The sequence below is a fragment of the Jaculus jaculus genome, chromosome 1, assembly GCF_020740685.1.
Source record: "Jaculus jaculus isolate mJacJac1 chromosome 1, mJacJac1.mat.Y.cur, whole genome shotgun sequence".
In the NCBI taxonomy this organism is placed as follows: Eukaryota; Metazoa; Chordata; class Mammalia; order Rodentia; family Dipodidae; genus Jaculus; species Jaculus jaculus.
In genome coordinates, this window is record NC_059102.1 from 133984320 (window position 1) to 134010797 (window position 26478).

General features: G+C 43.6%; 1 protein-coding gene across 4 annotated transcripts in view; it reads left to right on the plus strand.

Moving 5' to 3' along the window:
* Positions 1-26478, plus strand: part of Cdk5rap2 (CDK5 regulatory subunit associated protein 2) — a 234187-nt gene that overhangs the window by 189665 nt on the left and 18044 nt on the right. For 3 of the 4 annotated variants that reach the window (XM_045150597.1, XM_045150615.1, XM_045150604.1), the window contains exons 27-33: positions 2937-3115; positions 11363-11482; positions 18669-18785; positions 20547-20736; positions 21591-21715; positions 22833-23072; positions 25961-26038. In XM_045150597.1, the coding sequence (XP_045006532.1) occupies positions 2937-3115; positions 11363-11482; positions 18669-18785; positions 20547-20736; positions 21591-21715; positions 22833-23072; positions 25961-26038 (1049 nt within the window). The remainder of the gene's footprint in view (positions 1-2936; positions 3116-11362; positions 11483-18668; positions 18786-20546; positions 20737-21590; positions 21716-22832; positions 23073-25960; positions 26039-26478) is intronic. The other variant, XM_045150610.1, reaches the window with a different exon arrangement.

Here is a 26478-nt window from a genome sequence, read left to right on the forward strand (position 1 = left end):
GCCCATCCATTATTTTTGAGTGAATTATGTCTTCTTCTCTTCCCTTTCCTCTGCTCTCTTCTCCTTTTCCTCCCTTCTCCCTTCCCTCTTATTCCCTTCGCTTAGCATATATTTTACATAATAATGGATTTTAATTATGGTTCTTTTATACATGTATATAATGTATTTAATCATATTCACCTCATTACTCTTTCTTGTCCTCCTCCCATTGATCTCCTTCCTCTTACCAAGGAGTGCCCTTTCTACTTTTATGTCTTTCTCTTTTTCTCTGTGTGTGTGTGTGTCCCTGTAAGTTTAATTAGAGATTTCTTATAGGTTCATGGACAACTTACCAGTGGCTACACCACTGAAGAAATGTCCCATCAAACCACCATTAACAGTAGATCCTCAGGAAGTGGTGGGGCCTTGTGATTCCCCACCCTTGACTGCTAATATTTACCTGTGGTTTGAAGCAGATAATGTATTCCTTCTATACCTAAGGATAAAAGTTCCTCAGTCCTTAGCCTGGGTTGGAGCTCATTTTAGGCTGTCCTGTCTTCCTTCCTTCCCCTGCTACCCTCATTCCATTCTATCCTGTGCCCTGCCTCATGCCTTTCCTATCTGTCTCCCTGTTCTAACTATGGCTATGCACAGCTGGGAATTCTCCCACCTTTCTTGTGCCGTTTGAAAGCTATTCCTCAGATGTAGCTGGAATGGAAATGAGCCTGGCATTTCCCAATGCCCTGCTTTTCCTCCTCATTCTAGGATCTCTTCTACTTGCCATGCCACTTGGCACGTAGTTACATGCCAGCCCTTCCCATGTGGTGTTACACTATTTCTGCATTCATCTCACCACTGTCCAAAGGCAGGAGCTGGCTAGCACTGATTGGGTGACAGAGGGTGTTTTACATGGTACTTCTAAACTAACAAAGAAAGCATTTTCATTCTCACTTCAGGATGAGGAGTCTATGGATTACAATTGTATATTTGCCACTGATAGGCAGAACAAAGACTAAAACTTGACTCTTCTACTCCAGTGCCTGTAGTATTACTGTTATTCTGTACTGTATTTTGGGGCAAAATATACATGATACATGAATAGCATACTTTCTTAGCTGCTTCTGTGTCCATCTGAAGATGCTAAGATCTTACCCATTTCTTTTTAAAGTTTCTAAATGTTGTTAATGCCGTGGCACCTTCTTCTTTTAAGGATGTGACCCTTTAGACTCCTAGGAGTAAAATAAAAAAGGAAAGACGAGTCTGGGATACAGAATCATGGGTGTTACTAGCATCACAAAGGCCACCTGGCATCATTAGAGTGAGCAGGCAGTGAGGTGCTCTGGGCCACTGGAGGACATTTTCATCAGAGCTTCCGTGGTTATAAAACAAATAATCCTCCTTCCTCCCTCTGTAGTATCATCAAAGGTCCCTCCCAGTTCATCCTGATACATTGATTCTTGCTACAGCCCTCTGACAGTGGGGAAGGCTGGGTAGGCCTCCCTGAGTGGGGCTAGGCCTAGCTGAGATCTAAAGAATAATAGTGAAGGGGTGGGGACCTGTAAGCAGTCTGCCTATTTGTGAGGAAAATGAGACATGGCCCCTTTGATCAGGTTCTTGGACAGCAAAGGCTAGAGGGGTAGATTATGCACACTGGGCTGGTTTGCAAATGTTGTGTTTAGGAGTTCCAGTGCCAACACTCTTCTGCAGGAGGGTGGGGGTTAGTTGAAGGAGGATATGTGGGAATAAAACGTCAGGTGTATATGGAGACTGGACTGACTTGGAGGGAGGCAAGGGACCTCTTTTTGTTCACCTCAACCAGTGTGCTCCCCTTTCCTTTTGTTTATTTTTTTAGTGGTTTTTTGAGGTAGGGTCTCACTCTAGCCCAGTCTAATCTAGAATTCACTTTGGAGTCTCAGGCTGGCCTCGAACTCATGGTGATCCTCCTACCTCTGCCTCCCGAGTGCTGGGATTAAAGGTGTGCACCACCACACCTGGCCTCCTTCCATTTTTGGCAGGTGTCTTTTTTTTTTTTCTACTGTTCTACCTTTTCAGCTGTAGACTTAGTACTCACAGGTTGCTCCTGAGCTAATTAAATGGATAACCTTGGCTCTAACTGTACTTTTGCAATGCAGCAATAAGCCTGGGCATCCATCACTCTGTCTGGGTGCATTTGCACCCAGTGTTTACCTGTTAATGAATGTGTTGCAACTTTGAAGTCCTTTGCTCTTGTCTGAGCACATGAATAATGAGACTGTAGCCACTGACAAGAAGTAATAAGAAAAAAAGTAGGAGTGAAAAGGGCTTAAATTAAGAAGTTTATCTAAAATGGAGATTTACGTGGGGTTTTCGCAGTATTTGTGTTGGTTTTCCTCATGGCTTAGATGGTCCTTGGAAATACAGATTAATAATCAGATGATTGCCAGAATGTGTCTATGGCGATCTGCTGAGAGACTATAAGGGCTTTTGAAATTTTTAAGGCCTTAAAGCTATCTTATGGCTTTGGGCTTCTACATTCTTCTTGGGCCTTATAGGCAAACAGACCTGGTCAGTTTTGAGCAGTACCACTTATGAGCTGAGATAGCAGCTGGGTCATGGTGAGCGTTGGCCTCTCTGTCCATAAAGGAGGCTCTTTTTCTCAGAGGCCCAAAGGAAGGTCCAGAATGCTGGGAGAGTGGTACTTGGTAAACAGCTGTCACTGACCCATGTCTTCTCTCTGGTTACTCCCCCATGAGCCACTCCAGGACAGACCCAATTCCCTCCTTTCTCTTTCTTCCTTGTGTCTAGGTTTGAGTGCATGGAACCTTTTTTTACCCCCAGAATGTCACTGCTTAATGTCCTAAGGAAACACAAAGGTGAACTAATGAGGCACTTACAAAGGGAAAGTAACCCAAGTGTCCTTACTCGTGGTCTGTCTTGCGATCTTACTGTGAAAAATGACTTATCTTTCAATTTCAAAGATTAAGAAAAGAAGAAGAAAACTTAACCTACAAACATATCCGGGTTGAGTCTCCTGAACCTTCTGCCTCACATGCATTGTCTGATGATGAAATGTCTGAGAAGTCCTCCTTCCTGTCACGAGACCAGAAGCAAGACAGTGAAACTGAGAAGACCTCGGTGGCAAGCCATTTTCCTCAAGGTAAATGAAGCTTTACTAACCATCTTCCACATGGCCAGGTTTGACACTAGCCTGCTGTCTTGCTTTGCTTTGACTGATAAAGGGAGATCCCTTGAGGGCCAGAGCTGCTCATGGAGGGTCATTTATCACTGGAGAGGGAGCCGTGGTGTTCAAAGTGTGGACGGCTGGGGAAAAGTCATGGTTGCTTTTTAAATGATAAGTTGATGTGAAATTTACCATTTCCTGCTCTTCTCTCATTGGACTTGTGTGTCGGTCAAGTTTGGCTCACTTCCTTTTGTTTCTGCTTATCCTGAAGTGGGGTCCCTTTGAGGCCTCTTCTGATTTGAGCTGTCCAGATGCCTAGGAGCGCACAACCCATTTTGATCATTTTGTCTTAAGTACAAAGCTTATGATTTCATAGGTTTGTTGTCTTTTCCTTTCCCTTTCAGTGTGACGCTTGGCCCGTGGGGTCGGATCCTTTGTTCTGGTCCATTCAGGCTGCTATGGCAGAATGTCGTGGTCTGGAGGTGGGGAACTTACAAGCAGCACAAATCCATTTTCCATAGGTCTGGAAGTGGGAAGGTGGCCATAGGGGTGTCTTTGAGGCCATGTGGTTGGGTTCTGGTGAGGGTCTTCTGAGAGGTGTGTTATCATGCAGAGGTGAGTGTGAGAACTTTCTGTGGTCTGTGTTATACAGGCACTAATTTTGTTCATTGCATTCTCATGACCTTCACTCCAAATGTCCCACTTCCTGATACCTCAACATTGGAACTTTGGAGCCACCTTGCCTTGCTTTGCCTCTGACTGAGGACTGACCTGGCTGAATGAACCTCCCAGGAGTTCCTAGTCTCTCCTTACCCTTCCTCTGTCTCTCCCTTCACTCTGCCTCTGTACTTACAATTTTAGTTACCCCCTGCTAAGGTAGAAAGTCAGACTTAGTGTTTGTAATTCAGCATATTTTAAAAGTTCAAGAGATATAGGGGACTCTTTTGCATTCAGGTTCACATAGCTGACAGAAATCACTCCACCAAGAGCAGATTGTGGGGGGAAAAGTTTATTTTGGCTTACTGACTCAAGGGGGAAGCTCTTTGATGGCAGGGGAAAATGATAGCATGAACAGAGAGTGGACATTGCCTCCTCACCAACATTGGATGTACAAAAGCAACAGGAGAGTATGCTCAACACTGGCATGGGGAAACTGACTATAACACCCATAAGGCCACCCCCAACAAGATACTGCCTCCAGGAGGCGTTAATTCCCAAATCTCCATCAGCTGGGGAACTTAGCATTCAGAACACCTAAGTTTATGGGGAACACCTGAATCAAACCACCATATTCTGCTCTGGCCCCCATAAACTGATAACCATCCATGATGTAAAATGCAATGCATTCAGTCAGCTTTAAAAGTCCCCATAGTTTTTATCAATTCCAGTGATGTTCAAATATTCCCATAGACCAAGGTCTTTTTAACTGAGCCGTAATACCAAAAAATCCCCCCCCCCCAGCCCATAATGGCACAGAATAAACACTCATACTATAAAACATGGTTTTAGGCATAGCAAAGAAATATTCAGCCACTACAAGATTTAAACAGGGAAAACATCAAACTCTGTAGCTCCAAGTCAAACAACTCTAGCCAGTGACAAATCTCCACGTTTAACAATTCTAACCAGCAACAAATCTCTGGAGTTCTAATTCCACTCCTCCAGCTAGGCTATCCACAGTCCTGGAAAACTTCATCTGTGCTAGCACCTCTCTCTAGCAGCAATCTTGTGCTCCTACTGTCTCCACTGGGTCTCCACTGCAATCCATGTTTCATCCTCATAGCTCCAACGGGTTTCCACGCAGGCATCCAGCAAACCTGCTTCACATTGCCCATGGATGTTTCCAAAACACAAGACCATGTTGCAAGTCAGTGACCCTTTCTTTCCTGCACTTCTTATACTCCATAATACCAGGTAGGGTGCCACTTTGTTAATCCAGGGGGGAATAAAGCAGACTTTGAAGAACAGGACACTCCTTCAGCATTTAGGCCCCTTCAAAAGACTGCATTCTTTCTGTTGAATCAATGCATGTCAGTTGGCCCAATCTCAATGGTTATAGTCTCATAAAATTGCAGCTGAACAGGTAGTTTTGGCCCAAATATTTCATTTTTCTGTGCCACATTCCTCTGCTCACATTAGTCTGTTTCTACTCAAAGCAACCCTGCACAGATTTTCAGGACACGGGCATAACAGCAAACCTCTCACACAAACTGCTGTCCAGGCAATGCTCTTTTTTTTTACCCTCTTAAGCCAAGCTTCACAGCCCATAGTTCTACTGTATTCAGGTCTTTCACCTCTGACCAGAATAGTTCATCAAGCTGTGCTTACAGTATTAAAAGGCATCTCTTAGACCAAGGTTTCAAATCCTTATACATTCCTCTTGAAAATCAGCTCCAAAAGGCCAAAGCCACACAGTCAGGTGTCTAGCAGCAAATAACACCACTCCTTGGTACCAACTTTACTGTTGTAGTCGGTTCACATTGCTAGAAGAAATCACCCAACCAAGAGCAGCTTGTGGGGGAAAAGGGTCTATTTTGGCTTGCAAACTCAAAGGGAAGCTTCTTGATAGCAGGGGTAAATGATGGCATGAGCGGAGGGTGGATATCACCTCCTCACCAACATTGGATGGACAATAGCAATAGGAGAGTGTGCCAAACACTGGCAAGGGGATACTGGCTGTAACACCCATAAGCCCACCCCCAACAATACACTGCCTCTAGGAGGGATTACTTTCTAAATCTCTATCAGCTGGAAACCTAGCAGTCAGAATATATAATATATATAGGTGACACCTGAATCAAACCGCCCCTGACCCGATGGATGAGGAGTCAGCAAACTTTCCCACCTAATGGATAGAGAGTGAATATTTTTGGGTCTTTGAGGATGAGATCTGATGTAGTTGTTCAGCTCTGGTGTGCATGACTGAATGTTCCAGCAAAACTGCATTTACAACAAGGTGATAGACTAGGTCTGGTTTATGGCCTGAAGTTTTTGCTCTTTGGTTTGTATGTTTGGTTGTTTGATTATAATATGGTGAGGAGAGGTTCTTTCCATGTATTGTCTGGCTGGTGTTATAAAGGATTCTTGTATCTGCATTGATACCTCTTTCACAATTTGGGGGAAGTTTTCTTCTATGATTTTGTTGAAGATGCCAACTATGCCTTTGGAGTGAAATTCTTCTCCTTCTACTATGCCCTGAATTCTTATGTTTGATCTTTTCATGGTATCCTGAATATCTTGAAATTCCCACTCATACTTTTCTATAAATTTGTCTTTCTCTTTGTTGGACTGTATTAGATCTGCCACCTGGTCTTCTAGTTTAGATATTCTGTCCTCTCCTTCATCCATTCTACTGGTGAGATTTTCTACAGAGTATTTTATTTCATTAACTGTGTTCTTTATTGGTAGTAATTCTAACTGGTTTTTCTTTATTATTTCTATTTCCTTATTTATGTCTAGTATTGACCTCTTTATTTTATTAAACTGGCGTCCTGTGTCTTTGCTTCCTTTGAATTCTACTTTGAGTTCTTTGAGCATATTTATAATCATTCTTTTGAAATCTTTCTCAGGCATTTTCTCTAACTCGTTCTCACTAGAGGTCATTTCTGATGCATTAATAATTTTTGGTGGATTTATATTGTCTTGATTTTTGGTGTTTCTTGTGTTATAATGCATATATTTTTTCATCTTGGATTATTTAATGATTGGGTTTTCCAGTTAGCTGGGTATTATGAGATGTATCAATCAATCTGTTGTTATATATCGTCAGGGTAGGAGCTTAAGGTGCTAGGTATGGCTCTGAAGACTCTCAGAGTATGTACAAAAGTGACTCTAGGTGTTGGGTGTTCCTGCTATGAGAGTATTCAAGTAGGCTAAGAGGAACAAAATACAGGCAGATTCTAAAATTTAACTAAACAATGTACACTGTCAAGGAAAGACAGCTCAGAGTATTTATCCAAGAGTAGGTATTATGACAGCCAGATCCTCTGTCTGTCCCTTAGGCTGTGTGGTGCCTCACCCACTCCCTTATTCCTGACAACAAGGCAGTTAAGATTTTTGGTCTGTAGAGGGTTCCAAGTCAGCTTGTGACCCGGTGAGACCCTTCCCTAATGTATAACAGAAGAATAAACAAAGCCACTATAATTCAAGAAGCAACAAATAACAAGCCCAAACTACAGCTTATTTAAGAATGGCAAATTTGACAATCCATCTGATTTAACATATAATTTATCCTGATTTGGAAGGTGCAATTAGCACTTCTGGTTCAGGCATATATATATACCAGGTTTATTAGGCAGGTACTGAGCTGGTTTAATCCCAGTTACCTTTTGGGATGACTTTGGTCTCAGCTGCGCTCTTGATTGGGTCCCTCTTTGGTGCTCAGTCAGTTCAAGTAGGCGTGGCTGGGTCCCTGGACCGCTGCTCTGTTCCAGAGGGCTGGACACTAGCGGTGGGGAAGGGGAGGAGCCCATGCTGCTCTAGTTCGCCTGCTGTTCCACGTGTTCTTCTACCTTGTGGTATCCTCCTCCGTTGTTCACTGCCGCTCTCCCTTCATGTTTCTTGAGCTTGCGGAGAGAGCCCGGTGTGAGTGGAAAATCCCCTCGCCTAGCTTTTCCTGTGGCTCAAGCCGAGTGCTGCCGTTGCAGTCTGGCGTGCCATGCCCCGCTGGAGGTGCTTCCGCCAGCCCGTGCAGGCTCTGGATCTCTCCTGCTTCTCCGCTGCTGTTTCAATTTCCTATGCACCTCACTTTTTAGTAAAAGTGTGTATTTTGTTGGTTTTTTTTTTTTTTTTTTGGCTTTTCCCCCCTATTCTGCTTTGGCGTGGTATGTATGCTGCCACCTTAGCCGGAAGTCTCCAGTTTTTGCTCTTTGATTGGTTAAACTCTGAACCTCTTCTGATGGTACCTGGTGTCTTGCTTCTTCCAGTGGGTTCTTTAGACACTGCCACTGTGGATCCTGCAGCACAAACTGGACCCCAGCATCACATTGCGTAAACCTCTGTTGAGCCGAAGTTGCATAGGTCATTGTGTCCAAAATATTTGGAGCCTTTCTTTTCTTATTTAAGCAACTAGACTTCTTTTTTCTATATGAGAATGAGGCTTCAAAAATCTGCCAAAAAGACTATATTAGAGCTTTTTCTTCCATAGTGGTGTCTGAATCTCCTCTGACCCCAGGGCCCAGAGACAACAGCTTAGACATGCATGCGTGTTCTCAGTGAGACTCAGGGAGCAGCGGGCTCTCCAGTAGCCGGTCATCTGGACCTCGTTTCTTGGTATTTCTGGTGGTATCTTTCTGCTGTTTTATAAGTTCATCAGTATTTGATTTGTTAGTCACTTCTGTCTGTACATTCTGTCTTCTGCTAATTTAAGTCAGGCCACAGATTGTTTTCCTGTCCCTTGTGTAACCAACCACCTTCTGTAGACTGGATCCTGCGTGGCACTTAGCCCTTCTGCGGACCTAAAAGACACTTGATACTGTCTGGTGCAGGTGAGTTGAGGCAGCAGCTTTAGCCCTGGAAGGAGGATGGAAGTTACAGCGCTAAGTGGGAGTGGGATGTGTGTGACCCCTTCTTCCCAACCTGCCTGTGTGGTCCTGGGAGACATTCTCATCTGCCACCCATCTGCTTTCTAATGCGAACCATTCAGGCCTCTCTTCTTGGCCTGCTCTGCTGGGAACTGACAGGGCTCTCTATGCCCCTTAGTGTGTTACCTGCATTTTCCTGAGCATAGACTGTGTACCTTCTAGAACCATCCAAATATATCCTTCTTATCCTTTTTGGTTTGCTTCTCTTTAGCCTTTTATTCTCTGCATCTTCTTTTTTTCCTTTTGCCATATTTTTAATCTGCATAGAGAGATTATTTGATATTTTTTCTTTTCTTACTTAACATTATATCACAGGCATTCTGACATGTTGTTAGATAATGCCATTTTTAGTGGCTTTAGAATAGTCCTTTAAATGGTCAAACTGCAGTTTTCCTTATGTTCCCTGCTGCCAAACATTTACGTCATTTCCAAAATCTCACAATTGTAAACAGTGCTGCAGGGAGTGTCTTTGCACATAATGCTTTTCCTGTATTTGGGAACATTTTCTTAACATAGATTTTTCTAAACTGGAACTACTAGGCAGAAGGTGTACACTCATTTTGATAGCTGCTGCTAATACTATTTATGGTTCTAAATAATTAGCATTTGACAGAAGGTTTATTATAACAGAGACAGATCTTGTTCTCCCCTTTTGAAAAGGCTAGTGTAGGGTTTCCTTCTCCTTGAAATGGCTGCATAATTAATATGTGGTGTCCAATTCAACTGGGATCATTTCCTCAAATCCAAGTAATGATTCCTCCTCCCAGCCAAGGGCTCCATGAAGGATGGCTTGCATGCAGACTGGGCAGTGTTTAGCTCCCCACAGCCAGTGATGTGTGGCTGGGTAAACCAGCAAAGAAAGTTGCAGTCCAAACCAACAAGCTGCCCACAGACCCTGGCCGACTGGCCAACTGGCCTCTGGAAGAAGACTGGCAGGGCAGCGAGGCAGGGCCAGGAGGTTCCATGCTGTATGTGCTGTGAGTGGAGCAGACAGAGCCTTCTCCACTGTGCTGCAGTGGGAGCCTCATGCATTCCACCAAATGGCTTGCCACACTTCTGGCATTAGCAGGAGATAGCTGAAGGTCTGGGAATTAAGTCATCTCATAAACATTCAAATTCATGGCAAAATTACTATTTAATTAGGAAAAGATCTGTAACATTGTGCTACTTTTAAATGAAAGCCATTTTGGAGGAATTAAAACTGGGTCATAACATCAGTATAATGTTTTAAAACAAACATTACTAAGACATACTGAGTATACCCTAATTGATAAATTAAAGACATTAGTTTTGCCTTTGGATACTTAATGTGATTATGTTTTAATACTGACTTTGGAAAACTACCTCTAGATTGCAACTGTGTCTTCTCTTTTCTTTGTTAGATTGAAATGTGGGAGAGGATGAAAAAATAATACTCATGCTAGGAAATCTGTAAAAATTAAGTTTGTATCTATTACTAAGTATATGTAATATGGAATTTTGAGAAATCTAAAATGTCACTCTAAGATAACTGCTGTTAACGTTGAGATGCATGTGCTTCTTTGGTCTATTTGTGGGTTGCCATTGTGTTGTAACTAATTTTGTATCTATTTTAAATTTTAACATAATAGCAGGATACATTTTTCATGGTATTTTATAGCTTTCATAGCATAACTTTACAGCTATGGAATTCTGTGTCGTGGCATGTGTACCTTAGTTCATGGAACAGTTTGAGTTGTTGCAGTCACACACACAGCACAGCTGAGTATTTTCATGCATTTGGAAAATGCATGCATCTCTGATGAGTGTTCTGGAAGTAGAATTATCTAATAAATGACAGTGGAAAAGAAGTTCCTAAGACTCATAATATAAATAGCCTCAAAAGGTCATATACATTTATACTCACACGAACAGGATGTGCTCTTGAGATTATTGTGCTTTTTACTGCCATTCCCACTACTATTGTTTTGCTTTTTTTTTTTTATTTTTTTTTAATTTATTTATTTGAGAGCGACAGACACAGAGAGAAAGACAGATAGAGGGAGAGAGAGAGAATGGGCGCGCCAGGGCTTCCAGCCTCTGCAAACGAACTCCAGACGCGTGCGCCCCCTTGTGCATCTGGCTAACGTGGGACCTGGGGAACCGAGCCTCGAACTGGGGTCCTTAGGCTTCACAGGCAAGCGCTTAACCACTAAGCCATCTCTCCAGCCCTTTTGCTTTCTTTTTAAGTCTTAAAATTATTAAGTGATACATGAATAACATGGTTCTTTCAAAAAACTGGTCTCAAAATATCTGGTTTCATTACGGAGGTAGTTTAATCAACTGGGGCCATTCAGGCAAACTTGAAAGTGATCTGTTAGTTTCACTGGAAGGAAGATTTTAAATTAATATTTGATATTGAGAAGAGTAAAAGGCTGCATTAGAGTTAGCATTAAAATTGTATGGAATATAATTTTTCTGTGTGATGTAAAGTGGCTTCTTTATGATGGGCTGCAGAGAACATTACAGAGTTGTGTCTGTGGGCTGTGGAAAACAGCTTAGCTTCCCTCAAGATTGTGAATGAATTACCAGCTTCTGACTGGAATTTCAAGGTCCCTGTGTAAAATTACTCAATTTGTTGGGAGCTTCAGACTTTAAATTAAAACATTCTTCCTTCCTATAGACTTACTAATGGAACATATACAAGAAATTCGAAGTTTGAGAAAGCGTTTGGAAGAATCTATTAAAACCAATGAGAAGCTTCGGAAGCAGCTGGAACGGCAAGGGTCTGAGATGGATCAAGGTAAAGAAAAACCTTCCCACAGGGTGACCGGCAGTGCCTGGCACATGTCCTCTTCCCCATCACTGGAGACGTCTGAGCCTCTCATGTCGCTCCTCACTGGAGAGCTACAAATAGGGCTTCTGAAATAGAATAGAGCTGTATTTTGTCTTTTTATCAATAATAGATTATAAAAGTATCAGGAATTTTAGCGGTCTGGTAAATTTTACATGCCAGAGGAGGTTGCTGGTATTCCACCATTAGCTCTGAGAAGAATGGTTTTCCTTGAAAGTTGAATATATTTAGGACATTCATTCATAGTTCAAAAATTAACACCTCCATTTTTAAACTTCTTTATTAACAGTTTTAACACATATACATAATGTATTTTGATTATAATCCTTTCCCATTACTTTCTTTGTCCTTCCTCCCCTTACTCTTTTCACTGAACCCCTTCTTTCCAACTGGTCTCTCATGTATTTTGTTTTTCTAAGGTAGGTTTCACTCATAGGCTGATCTGAAATTAACTATGTAGTCTCAGAGTGGCCTCAGACTCAGAGCAGTTCTCCTACCTTTGCCTCCCAAATGCTAAGATTAAAGGTATGTGCCACCACGCCCAGTTCCTCTTGTATTTTGGTGACTTTTTTTGCCCTCTTCTATCATTCATGACATGTTGATAGGCCCAGTATTGTGCAGGTAATCACAAGTGCTGTGAGGTCATGAATGCAATGGCTACTTCATGTTTTGAAGACAGCATTCCAAAGCACTCCTCCCCATTTTTTCCATCCTCCCCTTTTCTGCCATATTCCCTGAGTCCTGGAGAGGATGATAGAGATGTCTCCTTTAGTGCTAAGCACTCAACTGTCAATTCTGAGCACTTTGGCGAGTTTTGAGTCTCCCAGTCAGCATTGTCATCAGCAAAATAATGCTTTTCTGGCCAAAAATGAGGACAGCACTCATCTATGGGTATAGACATAAATATTGGTGAACAACTTCATGGGCACAAAATACCCAAACAACAGGAGTAGCTTCCTTTCTAGGGTTTGTGACCTTCCCAGCCCTAGGCTAGGTTTTCAGCGTCAGGCATGAATTCCTTCTTGTGACTTCAAATCCAGAGAGCAGTTGGTTACTCCCATGACATACATGCCACTATTACACTGGTGGACATACCTTGCTTGGCTGGCCTATTTTGTAGCTCAAAGTCCATTACTGTTTAAGACTATTGATGACTCTTTCCTCCAGTAGTCTGCATGGCACTTTGCAGCACTATGGCAACTAGAAATACCTTCATTTTGTACTTGTTGATCCTGGTCTCCCTTCCTTCCTTTTAACTTTCCTTCCTACCTTCCTCCCTTCTTTCCTTCTTTCTCTTCCTCCCTCCCTTCCTTCCTCCTATATCTTTAATGCGATGTTTAAAATAAAAATACAAATAAATGTTATTTTGTGTGTATGTGTATGCATGGGCATGTATGTGTGTGAATGCATGTGTGTGCACATGCATGTGGAGGTCAGAGATAGCCACTGGTTATGGGAGCAGTCAGCCTTAGGACTCTGGAATGTACCTCTAGACTAGACACAGTTTATGGAAGGAAGGTATTTATTGAAGCTTACAGATACAGGGGAAGTTCTATAATGGCAGGAGCAGCTGGCCCACTTTTACAGTTCCATGCAGAGTGAAAAGCTACCACCAACATCACAAGCTAGCAAGCACGCTCTAGGAACCCCAGGCAAAGCTTACGCACTTTGTATATCTTTAGACTGGAATTTTCCAAGCACACCTGAGGTCTGGACCATAGGATCTGCCCATAGTAACACCTTCTCTAGTTAGGGGGCTAGAGATCTAAGTTCCAAACTTTAATAAACTCCTGAATGTATTGGGGGACATCCATTTAAATTACCACATTCCACCATGGCCCCCAATAGATTTATAATTATTTTAGGTTATAAATTGTATTCATTTTAATTTTAGAGGTCCCCATAGTCTTTATCAACCTAAGATAGTTCTAACGTTCCAAGTCTCATTTGAGATTTTCTCTTAATTGTGAGATCTGTAAAATCAAAACAAGTTATATACTTTCAACATTTAAGGCGTAAAGGCACAGAGTAAACATTTTTAACTGGCATATTAAGGAGACACTGGAACAATGTAAATACACTAACCATCAAGAAAACATTAAATATCTATAGTCTAAGCCCAATATCATAATCAATGACTGACAGTCTCCAGATTTTGTAATTCCACCCCTCTAGCTAGGCTGAATAGTCAGGGAAAACCTTCATCCTGGGCCAGCCACACTCAGGTCTTGGTATATCCAAAGCATCTTTGGGTTTCCTCGTAAACCAACTGTGTGTACTTTATGACACAATCCATATATTTTTCATTTCCAAAGTCAATACCAGGTGTGTAGGACATAGCCATATTCTTAATTGAGGGACAAAATAAATTATGACTTTGAAGAACATGTTTCTTTTTTTCTTTTTAGATACATCAAAAGAGTTTGTGTTTTTACCATGTCTTTTTGGAATGGAACCATCTTAGGCAGTTTTTTTGTTCTTTTCATTGTCTTAATGTAAAGCATTTGGGTCATCTTCCTTACAATTGTTAATGTGTTTGACAATAGCAGCTTCAGTAATTTAAAACCAGTCTTTGTGCCAGTTTAAGTTTTTTCAGCTTTAAATCTTAAATATTTTAGTCTCATATATTTAGCTAAGCATATCAATTTATTGCAGATTTAACCTTGATCAAACTTTCTGGGCCTGGGCAGTAGAACACAGCCATTCTTAAACCAGTAGCCCATTTTTAATAAGGTTTTGTGTAGTCTCTCTTTTCCATTAGTAAGTTCGTAAATTAAACCTCCAAATACAATTTTCTTTGTACTTAGTATTTTTAAACAATCATCATAATAGTCCATAATACTTGGCTTACTGCTCCAAAAGGTGTCTTTAGTTGTAAGCACCAAGTTTCCCATTCTTTGAGCACACAAGTTCCAAAATACCACAGTCCACATGGTTAGATTTATTTCAACCCCACTCCTGGTACCAGTTCTGTAGCAGTCAGCTTCAGGTTGCTGAGATGAACCTCTAGACTTCAGACAGTTTATGGGAGAAAGGGATTTGTTGAAGCTTATAGATGCAGGGGAAATTCCATAATGTCAAAGCAGTTGGCCTTCTTTTACAGATATATGCAGAGAAAAAAGCCACCACCAACATCACAAGCAAGTAAGCACACTCCAGGAACCCCAGGCAAAGTTGAAGCACTTTATATATCTTTAGACTGCAATTCCCAAACATATCTGAGGGCTGGACCCGAGGATCTGCCCACATTGACATCTCCTCCAGCCAGGCAGCTGGAGATCTAAGTTCTAAGCTTTAATAAACTCCTAAATGTATTGGAGGACATCCATTTAAACTACCACAGTTGTCTTCCTCAGTTGGTCTACAACCTTAAATTTTAAATTGTTTATTTGCATGTGTGCATGTGTGTATGTGTGTGTGTGTTTGCTCATGTATCTAAGTGTGGCTGCACTTGTGTTTGGTATGCATGTGCATGTCAGAGGCAACTTTTTGGTGTCACTCCTCACCTTCCACCTGGTTTGAGGCAGGATCTCTTGTTCTTGTTGTTCACTGCTGTGTCTGGCAGGTAAGCTGGTATGTGTGCTCCTGGGACATTATCCTTTCCTTACCTCCTGTTTCACCGTTTGCATGTTAGGATTACAGAAGACCACCATGGCTTCTAGCTTTTACATGGAGTCTGGTGATCTGACTTGGCTATTCAGATCTGAGTGGCAAGTGCTTTATCCATTGAGCCATCTCCCCAGTTCTCTACCTTATTACTTGAAACAGGGTCTCTCACTGAATGGAGTGCTCACCAATTAGGCAAGACAAGCTAGCCAGTAAGTCCAGAGGATCCACCGTCTCCACCTCCCCAGTGCTGGGATTACAGGTGCACACCACCATGTCCAGTTTTATGTGAGTGCTGGGTATTCAAGCTCAGGTGGTCATGCTCGTGAGGCAGGGATTTCATTTACTGAGCCATCTCTCTAGCTCCATAAGTAAATATTCTTATTCTTCCTCTCATTAGCCCAAAAGGTAGCATATGTAGTAGTCTGAGCAAGGTTTTCATTGAATATTATATCTTGGACATCTGTCTTTACTACTCCAGAAAGAATGTCGTCATTCAAAGAAAAATGTATCTTGAGAGCAGCTTACTAAACTGGGAAAGCTTCAGTTTGTTGAGCTGACCTGAGTGGGTCCCAGCTCTTCTGTTTATTAGTTTTGTCACTTTCGGTAATTCACTTCACCTCTTCCAGTCTTAATCATTTCATAAAGCCAGGGTTATTGTGAGATTAAATGAGGTAGTGTAATGAATAGGGCCTTGTTCAATGCTTACTCAATAAATGGTTGCTTTTGTTATCATTATCTGTTTTATATTACTATTCTATTTTGTATAACATTACCAGATTAATATTGCAAAGGTTTGCAGTGGGCTGGAGCCCTGATGTCATGCACATATTTGGAGGTGAGTTTCTGAGTTCTAGAAAGGTAGTACCCAGTGACAGACTTGTCGTTCCTTCCCAGCCTACCATACAGGGCCACTTCCTAGAATTCTGTGTGTGCAACACTGTGGAAGGTGTACACAGTGGTCCCATTAACCCTCTTCCCTCACTTCCACTTACCTTACGAAATTCTTCCTTCTCCTCCTTCCCTAATGAACTTGATTAATCTGAGTTCTTTGTCGAACCAAAGGCAGGAAAGAAATACATGCCTGGGCCTTCACATTCACGTTTGGTAATGCTTGAATTAGATCATTCTGTTTTACATTTTCTCTGGAAAATCCAATTATAGAATTATTTGGGGGCTCAGATGGCCACTGGCTACAGTGGAGCCAGCAGTTGCTCTGGAGAGTAGTTTCCTCTGGCAGGGAGGTTTACAGAAAGGCGTTCATAGAGTACGTACACTCATGGAAAGACACTGCTCTCACCATTGTGAGAGGCTTTGGAAAGACAAAGACATGAAAGCAGCCCTGCCTCTTCTGTGGACTGTCTGTTTTGGGAGTCAGTTGAGAAAGGCACCACTCTTTATGTTGAGGTAGAATGTTGTCACAAACTGTTACCTCATGTCTTACAGTAGGTATTCATGTTCAGCCTATGGCCCATGGACCACAAGCCTCTCAAGATAGCTATGAATGCTGTCCAACACATTTGTAGATGACAACTTCATGCTATGATGTGAATAAATTGATCACTTCTGCCATCGAGTTTCCAACTTATTGACAGTTGTCCACGTATTGGTGGTATTCAAAGAAAGGTCGACCTCATAGCATCTAAGTGGCCCTCACTAGGCCAGGTTTAATTGGTCAGGACTGTTGAAAGTAACTACCCTAGCATTGATCGGTATGGATATTGGTAGGGCTGCTCCTGCTCGTTCAGGTCCTCTTATGCCCCCCAGTCACCATCGGTTGTGAAACTAACACAGACAGGTGGTAACAGCAGCAGCAGAGATGTCAGCCATTTTTATTGTGCTGGCAAAGACCTGGGGAAATTACGAGGTTTGCCCAAGACCTATCAGCTGTTATAAGTGGGAGACATAGCACTTTGAGATGATACAGGAGTTCAGTGGGGAGAGATGATAGGCAGAGACATTGGTTGATAGAAAATTATCTGACATTGCCATACATGACTCATTCACTGGAGGAAAAGGTAGTTCTATAGAGTAGAAAGATTATGGACTTATCGGAGAACAGATTGCACCTTCTTTATAAAGAGTGCAATCAGAACAGGGACTCATACCAAAATGCTTTCAGCTGAAGATAAGAGATTATGAGGAAAAACCTATACAAACAAGAGGTATTGTGTTTCCTTTCATAGCAAGAACCCCAGAGGCAGGGAGTGCTGAGGCAGGGTTGGATTGATTCCCTGATAAGTGATAATTCAGTTCATCCTCCCAGGACAGTGTTTGAAGCATGAGGAGGAAGAGGCTGAGGCTTCTCTTTGTCTTCTCTTTTCTTAGGGACACAGAAGCTTTCTGAAGTCTTTGGTAGACTTGCCTTAGTTCTCACTTGCTGCAGGTGGCCCATGCCCTTGTCCTTGACCCCCTACCCCAGGGTGGCTGGCAATGCGGGGATCTGGCATTTCAGTTGTGATATAGCAGGTGGCCTCAGCACTGAGGCCAAGAGGGAGCATCTGCCTGCCTCATGGAGAAGGTGCCTGGCACACTGTAGGTACTCCGAGGGCAGCTGTCAGTGGAGCATTGTAATGGTGTAGATGAGAAGTGCTGACATGGGGGAGTCCCAAGTGTGTTCAGCAAGAGGTGTCCCTTAAGAGGACTTACAGGATAGCAGTAGGGTTTTAGCAGAAAGGCAGTAGCTTGATGAGATATTTATAGGCCTGGCTTTAAGTCTGTCTGGCTCTAGACCTTGATCTTTGCAGTATATACTCAGAGAAGGAAACTTGAGCCAGAAGATGAAGGAATATGACTTTGACTGGGAAGTAGGTGGCGAGGGGGTACACAGAAGTGGCCTACTTTGGATGCATTTCCAGGCACTGGGGTCTGAGTGGAGAGGGAGTAACAACATTAGAACTGAACATGGAGGTCCTTGGATTCGAAACTGAGAAGTTAGGTCTTGCTTGTTTTTCATGGTGCTGGGCCAACCTATTTTTGAGCAGGAAATAACAATGAAAAGATTGAATTTGGTATGATAAAAGTAGGGAGATAAGATTAGAACAAGGAGCCAAGGTCTGAACTATAGGTGATCATTGCCGGGGCTTGTGGCATTCTGGAAGAGGAGTCAGCAATTGTGATGGCCTGTTTGGCCACTGAGAGGGGCAGTTTAGGATGGCTCCCAGCTGCGAGCCTATATTATGGGTTAGAGGGCACCATCGCCTAAGGTCAGGAGAGGATGGGAGAGAGCCGAGGGGCAGAGCCAGTCTTGTGTTTCCCAGAGTGAGCTGTCTCAGAGGTGAGATGGTTGAGACCATTACCATTTATACAACCATAGCCCATTTCTCTGCTTTATAACTATCAGGACATGTAAGATGTGGGGACCTCCCTTTTGAGTCCCCTTCAAATTCAGTCTTTTTTCCCTTTTGGGTCACAGGAGTGATTTTCATTGTATGTTGCATTTCTGCATTGTTTTAAAACATTTTCTAAGAAGTGCCATCCACACTGCCTAGAGCCTGTCTACAAATCACTGTTATGTGTGTCTTTATAGGTTCCACGAACATTACTGCCTATGGTTCAGAGCTGCACAGCTCTCTGACATCAGAAATACAGTTTTTGAGGAAGCAGAACCAGGCCCTCAGTACAATGCTAGAGAAAGGGTCCAGAGGTAAGAATTCAGGGGCCACTTGTGGACTAGGCCCCAGAATCCATGTTATATAAAGAATGCAGGTGCTGTATCTGACCATCACAGCCAGACTCAGACTCTATGGCTTTATGCTTTTCCACTGTCACAGCAGCCCTGTAAGATATTCCTATCCTATAGTTGAGAAAACTGAAGTTCAGAGAGGGTAAGGCATAGCTCACTGGGCTGTGGCAATTAGCCAGTACAAAGCACTCAGCGCAGGCCTCCACCAGGGCCTCAGTGCATGCTACTGTGCGTACTTGTCCCTCACCTTCTTTGTACAGCACTGCTCAGGGAAGAAGAGAAAGGGGCTGGAAATATGTTGCTGTCAAGTCTGTACCAGAGATTTTCTCCTTCCAGCTGTCTATTCAGCATTTCTTATATAGATCCTTCTCTTAATTTCTTCTGTTTGAAGCTTAGCTTTCAAAAAGCTTTCAGTTACATTGTGTTTGAGTATGTAGAACAGTTTTGGAATGAGTGTTTATTAGTCCTGTTTCATAGGAATTGCCCTGTTGTGGTTACCAAGCCAGAAGGTGATGGAGCTGGAAGGTGGGGCAGCTAATCTTACTAGCCTAAGGGATATTAGCTCTGCATTTGCCTTAAGAGGTGATATTGGAGCTTCTGTGAATCATGCTATCAGCCACTCATCCTGTTCTACCTAGGGGCTTGTATGAGCTCTCCTCCATTTCCTCGGGGGATCAAGATCTGTTGGATAGTACTGCCAGTTGCCCTTAGCAGGCCAGAGTGAGGACTAGCCATGATGAAGACAAGCCAGATTTCTGCAGGACCCTTGCTTCAGAGCCACTCAAGGTCAAGTCTAGAAGGGAAAGAAAGGATTAGCTGAGTGCCTTAGGTTCAGAGGAACCAATACCTTTTAAGTGGAAGGAAGGGAGCAGATAAGAACTGGGGTTAGAGGTGAGGAGAGAACTTGTGTCTGTGTCTGAGGAACCAACTGGGACCCCAGCTCACATGGAAATTCTCTTAAGTAGTGACTATAAGTGGCCTCAATCTGTATTCAGGCTCTGCTACTTCCTGGCTGTGTGCTTCAAGAAAGCCTTAACCCTCTCAGCCTTTAGTGAAGACAAAGATGGGATATATGGGGGCTTAATGTAATGTCTTAATAGCCAGTGTTGGGGCATAGTACCCCCTGCTCTTATGTGGTGCTTGTAGCACCCAGCATGCCTAAGAAGATGTGATAAGTTAAGCCCGTACAGATGTTAACACCCTGGTCCAGCACAGGGAAGGATGCTGAAGGCGAGGTGAAGGAGCTTCACAGGAGCCCGGTCATTCTGCTGCCACTTCCTGCTCTTAGCCTCCTTGTCTCCTGAGCCCCTGGGAGTGTTTTATTCCTCTGGACACTGTGTCCTCCTGGCTTTATGTCCAGCCCTACAGGCCTCCTGTGGCAAGCTTGCATCTCTCCACACCCACTGCTAGGGCCTCACCTTATGGTTTCTCCCCACACTGTGCTCTGTGAAGGCAAAGGAACAGGCTTGTGAGGCTTATTATGTAATAGAAAATTAAACAGACCCCTTCATTCCAGTGACGTTTAATCTACAAACTTGATGTTGACAGATTTATCTGCCTTAAATGCATAAGATAATTGGAATGCCAAAATCATAAATGCTAGATTAAATCTCATTCTTTTTTGTATTCTTGGAGTGCTCAAGCTGAAGTGCTGTATCTACGTAATAAGGTTGGAAAGAACAAATGGTATTCCGTCTCAGTGATGCTATTTGGTATTTGCAGATAAACAGAAGGAGAATGAAAAATTACGAGAGACCCTGTCCAGACAGGCTGCGAATCTTGAACACCTTCAGCAAGAGTATGATGGTGTGAGGGAAGAAAATGAAAGGCTGCAGAGAGAGGTCAGTGAGAAGGAGAGGCACAACCAGCAGCTGAGCCAGGAGGTCTGCCACAGCCGCCAGGAGCTGAGCAGGTGGGCCCTAAGTCGTCATGCCTATTGGCTGTCCTGTGTCCAGGCACTGGGGATACATACGATCAGGGATCCAGGCACATCACCCCCAGCCAGTGCCCAGTACAGACAGAAACACAAGTGCCTCATCTGTTGGATGGGCATAAAATTTGTAAAGGAAGAAGGAGGGGCCTGGGAGTTGTCGGGTGTTTTTCACTGAGGGTGTTTGGGGAAAGCCTTTCTGAAAAGATACCATTTGAGGGGAGAACCATGTAGTCATGGGTCTTGAGGGGTAGTGGCTAAGGCTGGCCAGGGAGGTCAGTATGGATGGAAGAGAGAAGGTGGCAAGGGCAGGGGAGGCTGGGATGCTGAATCATGCTGGGCTCTTAGCACCACAAGGACTCTGATTTTGCTCCAAATGGCATGGGCCACTGGGAGCTTCTGAGCAGAGGGGCGGCATGATCTCATTACTCTTCCAAAACTCTCCTCAGGCCCAGTCTTTTTTCCTGTGCCTTACTTGTCTATGTTGGCACTCAGGACTGCCCTCTCCTGTAGGTGACCATGTTTGTCCAACCTGCCCAGGTGTGTGGAATGTGGCAAGACTATTGTTTCTGCCATCCAACTGGGCTTGGGCAGAGATCTGGGCTCTTCCACAGTTCTCCATCCTTGGGAGAGATGGAACCTTTTGAGTTCTCTCTGACAAGAGACAAGAGAATGCCTCCCTTTGGAATGTGTATGAAGATGGACTGAGAGAATGTGAAGCCCAGCCATGGGGCACTTGGAAAGTAGTGGCTGCAGTGTGTTGTTCTGTTTTTGTCCATATTATTCTGGCTCATGGAGACTAAATAAACGTCTCTCCCATGTTGGGGCAATTGCAGGGTGCAAGAGGAGCTGAAGTCCAGACAGCTGCTGCTGTCACAGAATGACAAGTTGCTGCAGTCCCTCAGAGTGGAGCTAAAGGCATATGAGAAGCTGGATGGGCAGCACAGGAGGCAATGGACAGGTATGGCTGCACAGGGTTAGGCCTGTGCCATCCAGTGCGGGCAGCAGGTCTGGGAGGATACTGGCTCATGCTGTCAAGCCCATTCTGCCCCATGGGTAAATTAGGTGTGTTTGGAATCAAGCTCTTTTGCCCATTCTTCTTCTACTCCCCCTTCTTGAGATAGGGTCTTGCTTCATAGCACAGGCTGGTTTTAATCTCAAGTTCCTCCTGCCTCAGCCTCCGAAATGGTGAGATTGCCTGTGTGTGCCCCCACACTTGGCTTTCTGCCCACGCTAATTAGGCCCAGCTGAGGCTTAGAGGCTCACTCCCTTTATCGAAGCATAGTCCACATTTTCAGCCTATTTCTGCCTCTAGAAATAGGTCAGCTGCAGCATAATCCCATTGGATGGGATTATAAAGGTTGAATGACATGACTTAATCAAAGCACCCCCCCCCCCCACATTTCCTGGCACACAGTAAGGATTCAAAGAAATGCCTTTCATTCTAGCTTTCCTGCCCATTCATTTAGCCGATATTTATGGAACACCTGCTGGATATCGCTCTGGGACGGTTATTGAGCCTGGTTATCTCTGTGTTTCTAGAGAGATACTAGATCGGAGTGATTCAACTATAAGTTCTAATGTTTCAAAATCAATTTTGAAATGGAGTGGTTTTTTTTTTTAAAACTAATTTTCCAGATGGTTTCTTCCTATTGAAAGTTTATCTAGAAAAGGGTCAGCTCTCAGCTTTCATTTCTTCTTGAGTTGCTTCTCTTATTCCTGTTGTTGTGCCTTTTTAATATACTGTGGCTCTTAAAATCATCCCCTTTCATTCTATAATTCCAGCCCAAATAGATTTTATTAGTACTAGACATAATTTCAGGGTTTGGTGTGCAATTTGCTGGGCTTTTATAGCCAGAAGTGAAAATTAATTTCCAGCTCTTATTTAGCCTGTGGAATAGCAGCAATTAAGTCAGCCAATATTTTTGTTTTTAAAGTCGAGTTGTTATTTTAAATTGTACCTAGTTCTTTGGAAGGGGCTGGATGGTGATGGAGGGTAGAAACACCGTGGAGTCCCTTTGATGGCTGATCCTTTGATCATGGAGGATGTCAAGGCTTTTCTTTGCATGTGTCTACAGAGGCCCAAGGCCAGGCATCCGGGGAAGGCTGGAAGGGACAGGATTCTTTCAGTGACCTGCATGGCCTCCTGTCAGAGATTCAGGCTCTCCGGACCCAGCTGGAAAGGAGCATTGAGACCAACAGCACACTGAGGAGCAAGCTGGAGGAGCAGTTGGCTCAGGGAGCCAAAAATGCCCAGGAAGGAGCCCTCTCTCTGGATGTCCAGGCCCTATCTATTCCTGAGTGGGCCCTTCAGCTGGGTGAGCATAGTAGAGCACTTACTTGCCTCTTCTCACTTTGTGGAAGTACAACCCTGTGGGTCTGTGTGTGAAGTGTGAGCATGTGAGCTTGTGAACTTCTGAGTGCACCATTCCACCAAGAGCCCTCCTCAGTGGAGGTATCTGTCCTCCCTGTGGGGTCATGGATGCACTAGTTTCTGTGGGAGGATATTGCCTCACAGTATGCCTTCCCATCCTGTGGCTCTTACATTCTTTCCTCCCCCTCTTCTGAAATGTTCCCTGAGTCATGTTCAGTGCTGAGTTCTCAGCAGCCTCTGATTTTCTGCTTTGATAAGTGTTGAGTCTACCACCATCTTCCCAGAGAAGGTGTTTTGACTAGTGGTAAGAGTAGCACTTTGTTTGGTCTGCCACTGCCTCTGTAATGCTTCCTTAGCCCTAGGCGTGGTATAGATGACTTCTTATGGTAGGTAGTCATCGTTCTCTTATCATTTTGATGGGTCTTGAGTCTCCCTGGTATTCACTGCCATCTGTAAAAAGCAGGTTCTCAGCCAGGCATGGTGGTGCACGCCTTTAATCCTAGCACTCGGGAGGCAGAGGTAGGAGGATTGCTATGAGTTCAAGGCCACCCTGAGATTCCATAGTGAACAACAGGTCAGCCTGAGCTAGAGTGAGACCCACCTCGAAAAACCAAAACAAACAAACAAACAAACAGGTTGTCTGACTAAGAGTGAGAGTTTATTGTTGATCATGGGTTATAAACATACATTTAGAAAGCTTTTTTTGTGGGCATAGCCAAAGAATAGTATAGACTTCCCTCTGGGGTATATGACCTTCCAAGTCATAGACATCTGATTGGTTCTCGGCACCAGGCATGAATTCCCCCCCACCAAGCAGGCTTATGTGCAGTCAGAACAGTTGATTACCCCTGTAACTTATGTGTCACTATTGCACCAATGGATATATCTTGCTTGGCTTGGTTGATTTTGTACCTTGGAACAGTGTTGATGATTTTTATCCCCCAGCAGCTGACATAGCACTTTCTAGCACTACGACAGCAGTATGTCTTACCATCTACTTCTGGTGGATGACCAGATGCTTTTGAATGCCCTGCATTGTTTGTAGGTTTCATAGGCCTCTGTGATGCAGCAGCTCACTGGAGGAGGGAAGATGACCTAATTCTGGCACTTGGATTTACCATTAACACCCTGTAGTTAGAGGGTAAAGCTTTTTCCACCCTAGCAGCATACTGCTATCCAAACTGTCTCTCTTTAAGTGAGTTAATATCTTTTAGTTAGCTAATGGAGAAATAAGTTTCTATAGTACTAAATCATGCCATCTTTACTTTTTTTAATTTTAATTTTAATTTTTTTACTTTATTTGAGAGCAACAGACAGAGAGAGAAAGAGGCAGATAGAGAGAGAGAATGGGCACGCCAGGGCCTCCAGCCACTGCAAACGAACTCCAGATGTGTGCGCCCCCTTGTGCATCTGGCTAACGTGGGTCCTGGGGAACTGAGCCTTGAACCGGGGTCCTTAGGCTTCACAGGCAAGCACTTAACCGCCAAGCCATCTCTCCAGTCCCATCTTTACTTTTGAGTGACTCCCTTCCTACTTCCTGTGTTCTTCCCAAGCCCTTCCACACCCAATACTTTGTCTCTGTACTTGCCTGCCTGCTATATCCCCTCTTCTAATCCCTCTCTACCGCACCCCTCCCAACCTCATTCTAGCTGCCTAGCTGTGCTACCTAATGCTTACTACAGCACCTACACAAATCAAACTCTTACATAGGAGACAGAATATGCAGCACAAAGGTTTGACTTAACTTAGTTGGGAATTAATTCTGTTGCCCTTGATTTAAGAAAGATGGAGCTGGGCATGGTGGTATACTCATGTCCTTAGTCCCAGCACTTGGGAGGCAGAGGTAGGAGGATCACCATGAGTTCAAGCCCACCCTGAGACTACATAGTAAATTCCACGTCAGCCTGGGCTAGAGTGAGACCCTACCTCCAAAAAACAAAACAAAACAAATAATAGACCTAGTCGATTTGCTTTAGAGCTTGTAGGAACCTGGTTCATTGATTTCTCCTTGATAAGGATTTTAAATTTTCAACCAAAGAGATGATTTAATAATATGGGGAAAACAAGTAAAGGAATGAAATCCTTGATGACTCTACGCACTGACTTTTTTTTAACCTTTGCATATTCTGTGCATTTGCTATTCATACAAAGGCTTGAGCTTGTTCAAGTTGGGTTTTCCCCCATTTTGAGTCCTTTATTTTCCCCTTAGTGTTTCATCATAAATGTGTGCCTGCTCTGACATGGACTTCCCAGCAGTTGCAGATTATTGTCACTCCCTAAGCCACTACCCTGTTGATCTGAAGTTTTAGTAAACATTGCCCTGCCTGCCACCCTTCAGTGAGTCACTTAGTCCTCATGGTGCTGACCTGGTATCTCACTGTGTCCTTCCTTGACACCCAGCGCCTCTGTTATAGAAATGGCATGCTCGCCTTGCCCTACCAGCAGCTCATGCCTCTGTAACCTTGCACCTGCTTCTGCCTGGTGTTTCTTGTCCTCCTTCTTCCCATGGGTCCCTCAAGCAGTCTTAAGAGGTAATGGAAGTGTTAGGCATTTTAGGGTCAGCCCCCTCATCGAAGGTGACAACCCCTACATTTCCCTTACTTATCCTCTAACCACCTTGAGATGCCTACTTACTGTCTGATGGGAAAGTTCTTCTGTGGAAGGCTGTGTTTGTTCACTTTGTCGTGTAGGTCCTGCAAAGGGCCAGCAAGACCATACACAGGGAAGATGTGAATGGATGGATGTTCATAAGATACTTAACTGTGTCTCATTCATTTCCTTCTCCAGTGCTACTGACTGTTTATTTCCTTCCTTCTGTTTTGCATCTTGTAGATGGCAACAAAAGTCCTATGACAAGTGATAATTCATTTGACCTGTTTGAATCCCACCAAGCAACAACATTAAAATCAGGTACAAACTATAATTTTGTTTTAGTGCATTCATGTATGCTGGGTGTGGCAGAACCTTTTAAGTCAAAACAAAGACAATCCATGGTAACCCCTGAGTATTTGGCAGTGACTTGGGGCTCAGATTCTCAGTATATCTAGCTAGTCATCTCTAAGCTGCTTCATCCATCCCAGGTGTTACCAAGCTCAAGGACCTCAGTGGGTTTCTGTTGCTTTAAACTGAGACTACCTGAATGTCTTTCAAGGTTTCCATGGTGCCATCCAGCCTTATCCCTCCGTGATGGAGTGGCCATACAGATGAATCACCTTCCTGCAGACAGCCCAAACTTTCTTCTCACTATGACTTTCAGACCTCCTCTGCCCCAGTTTGTACTAGTAGAAGTCTTCCTACTTCCTCAAGACTCATCAGGAATGCAGACTTACCCATGGAAGTGCCTTTCCAGC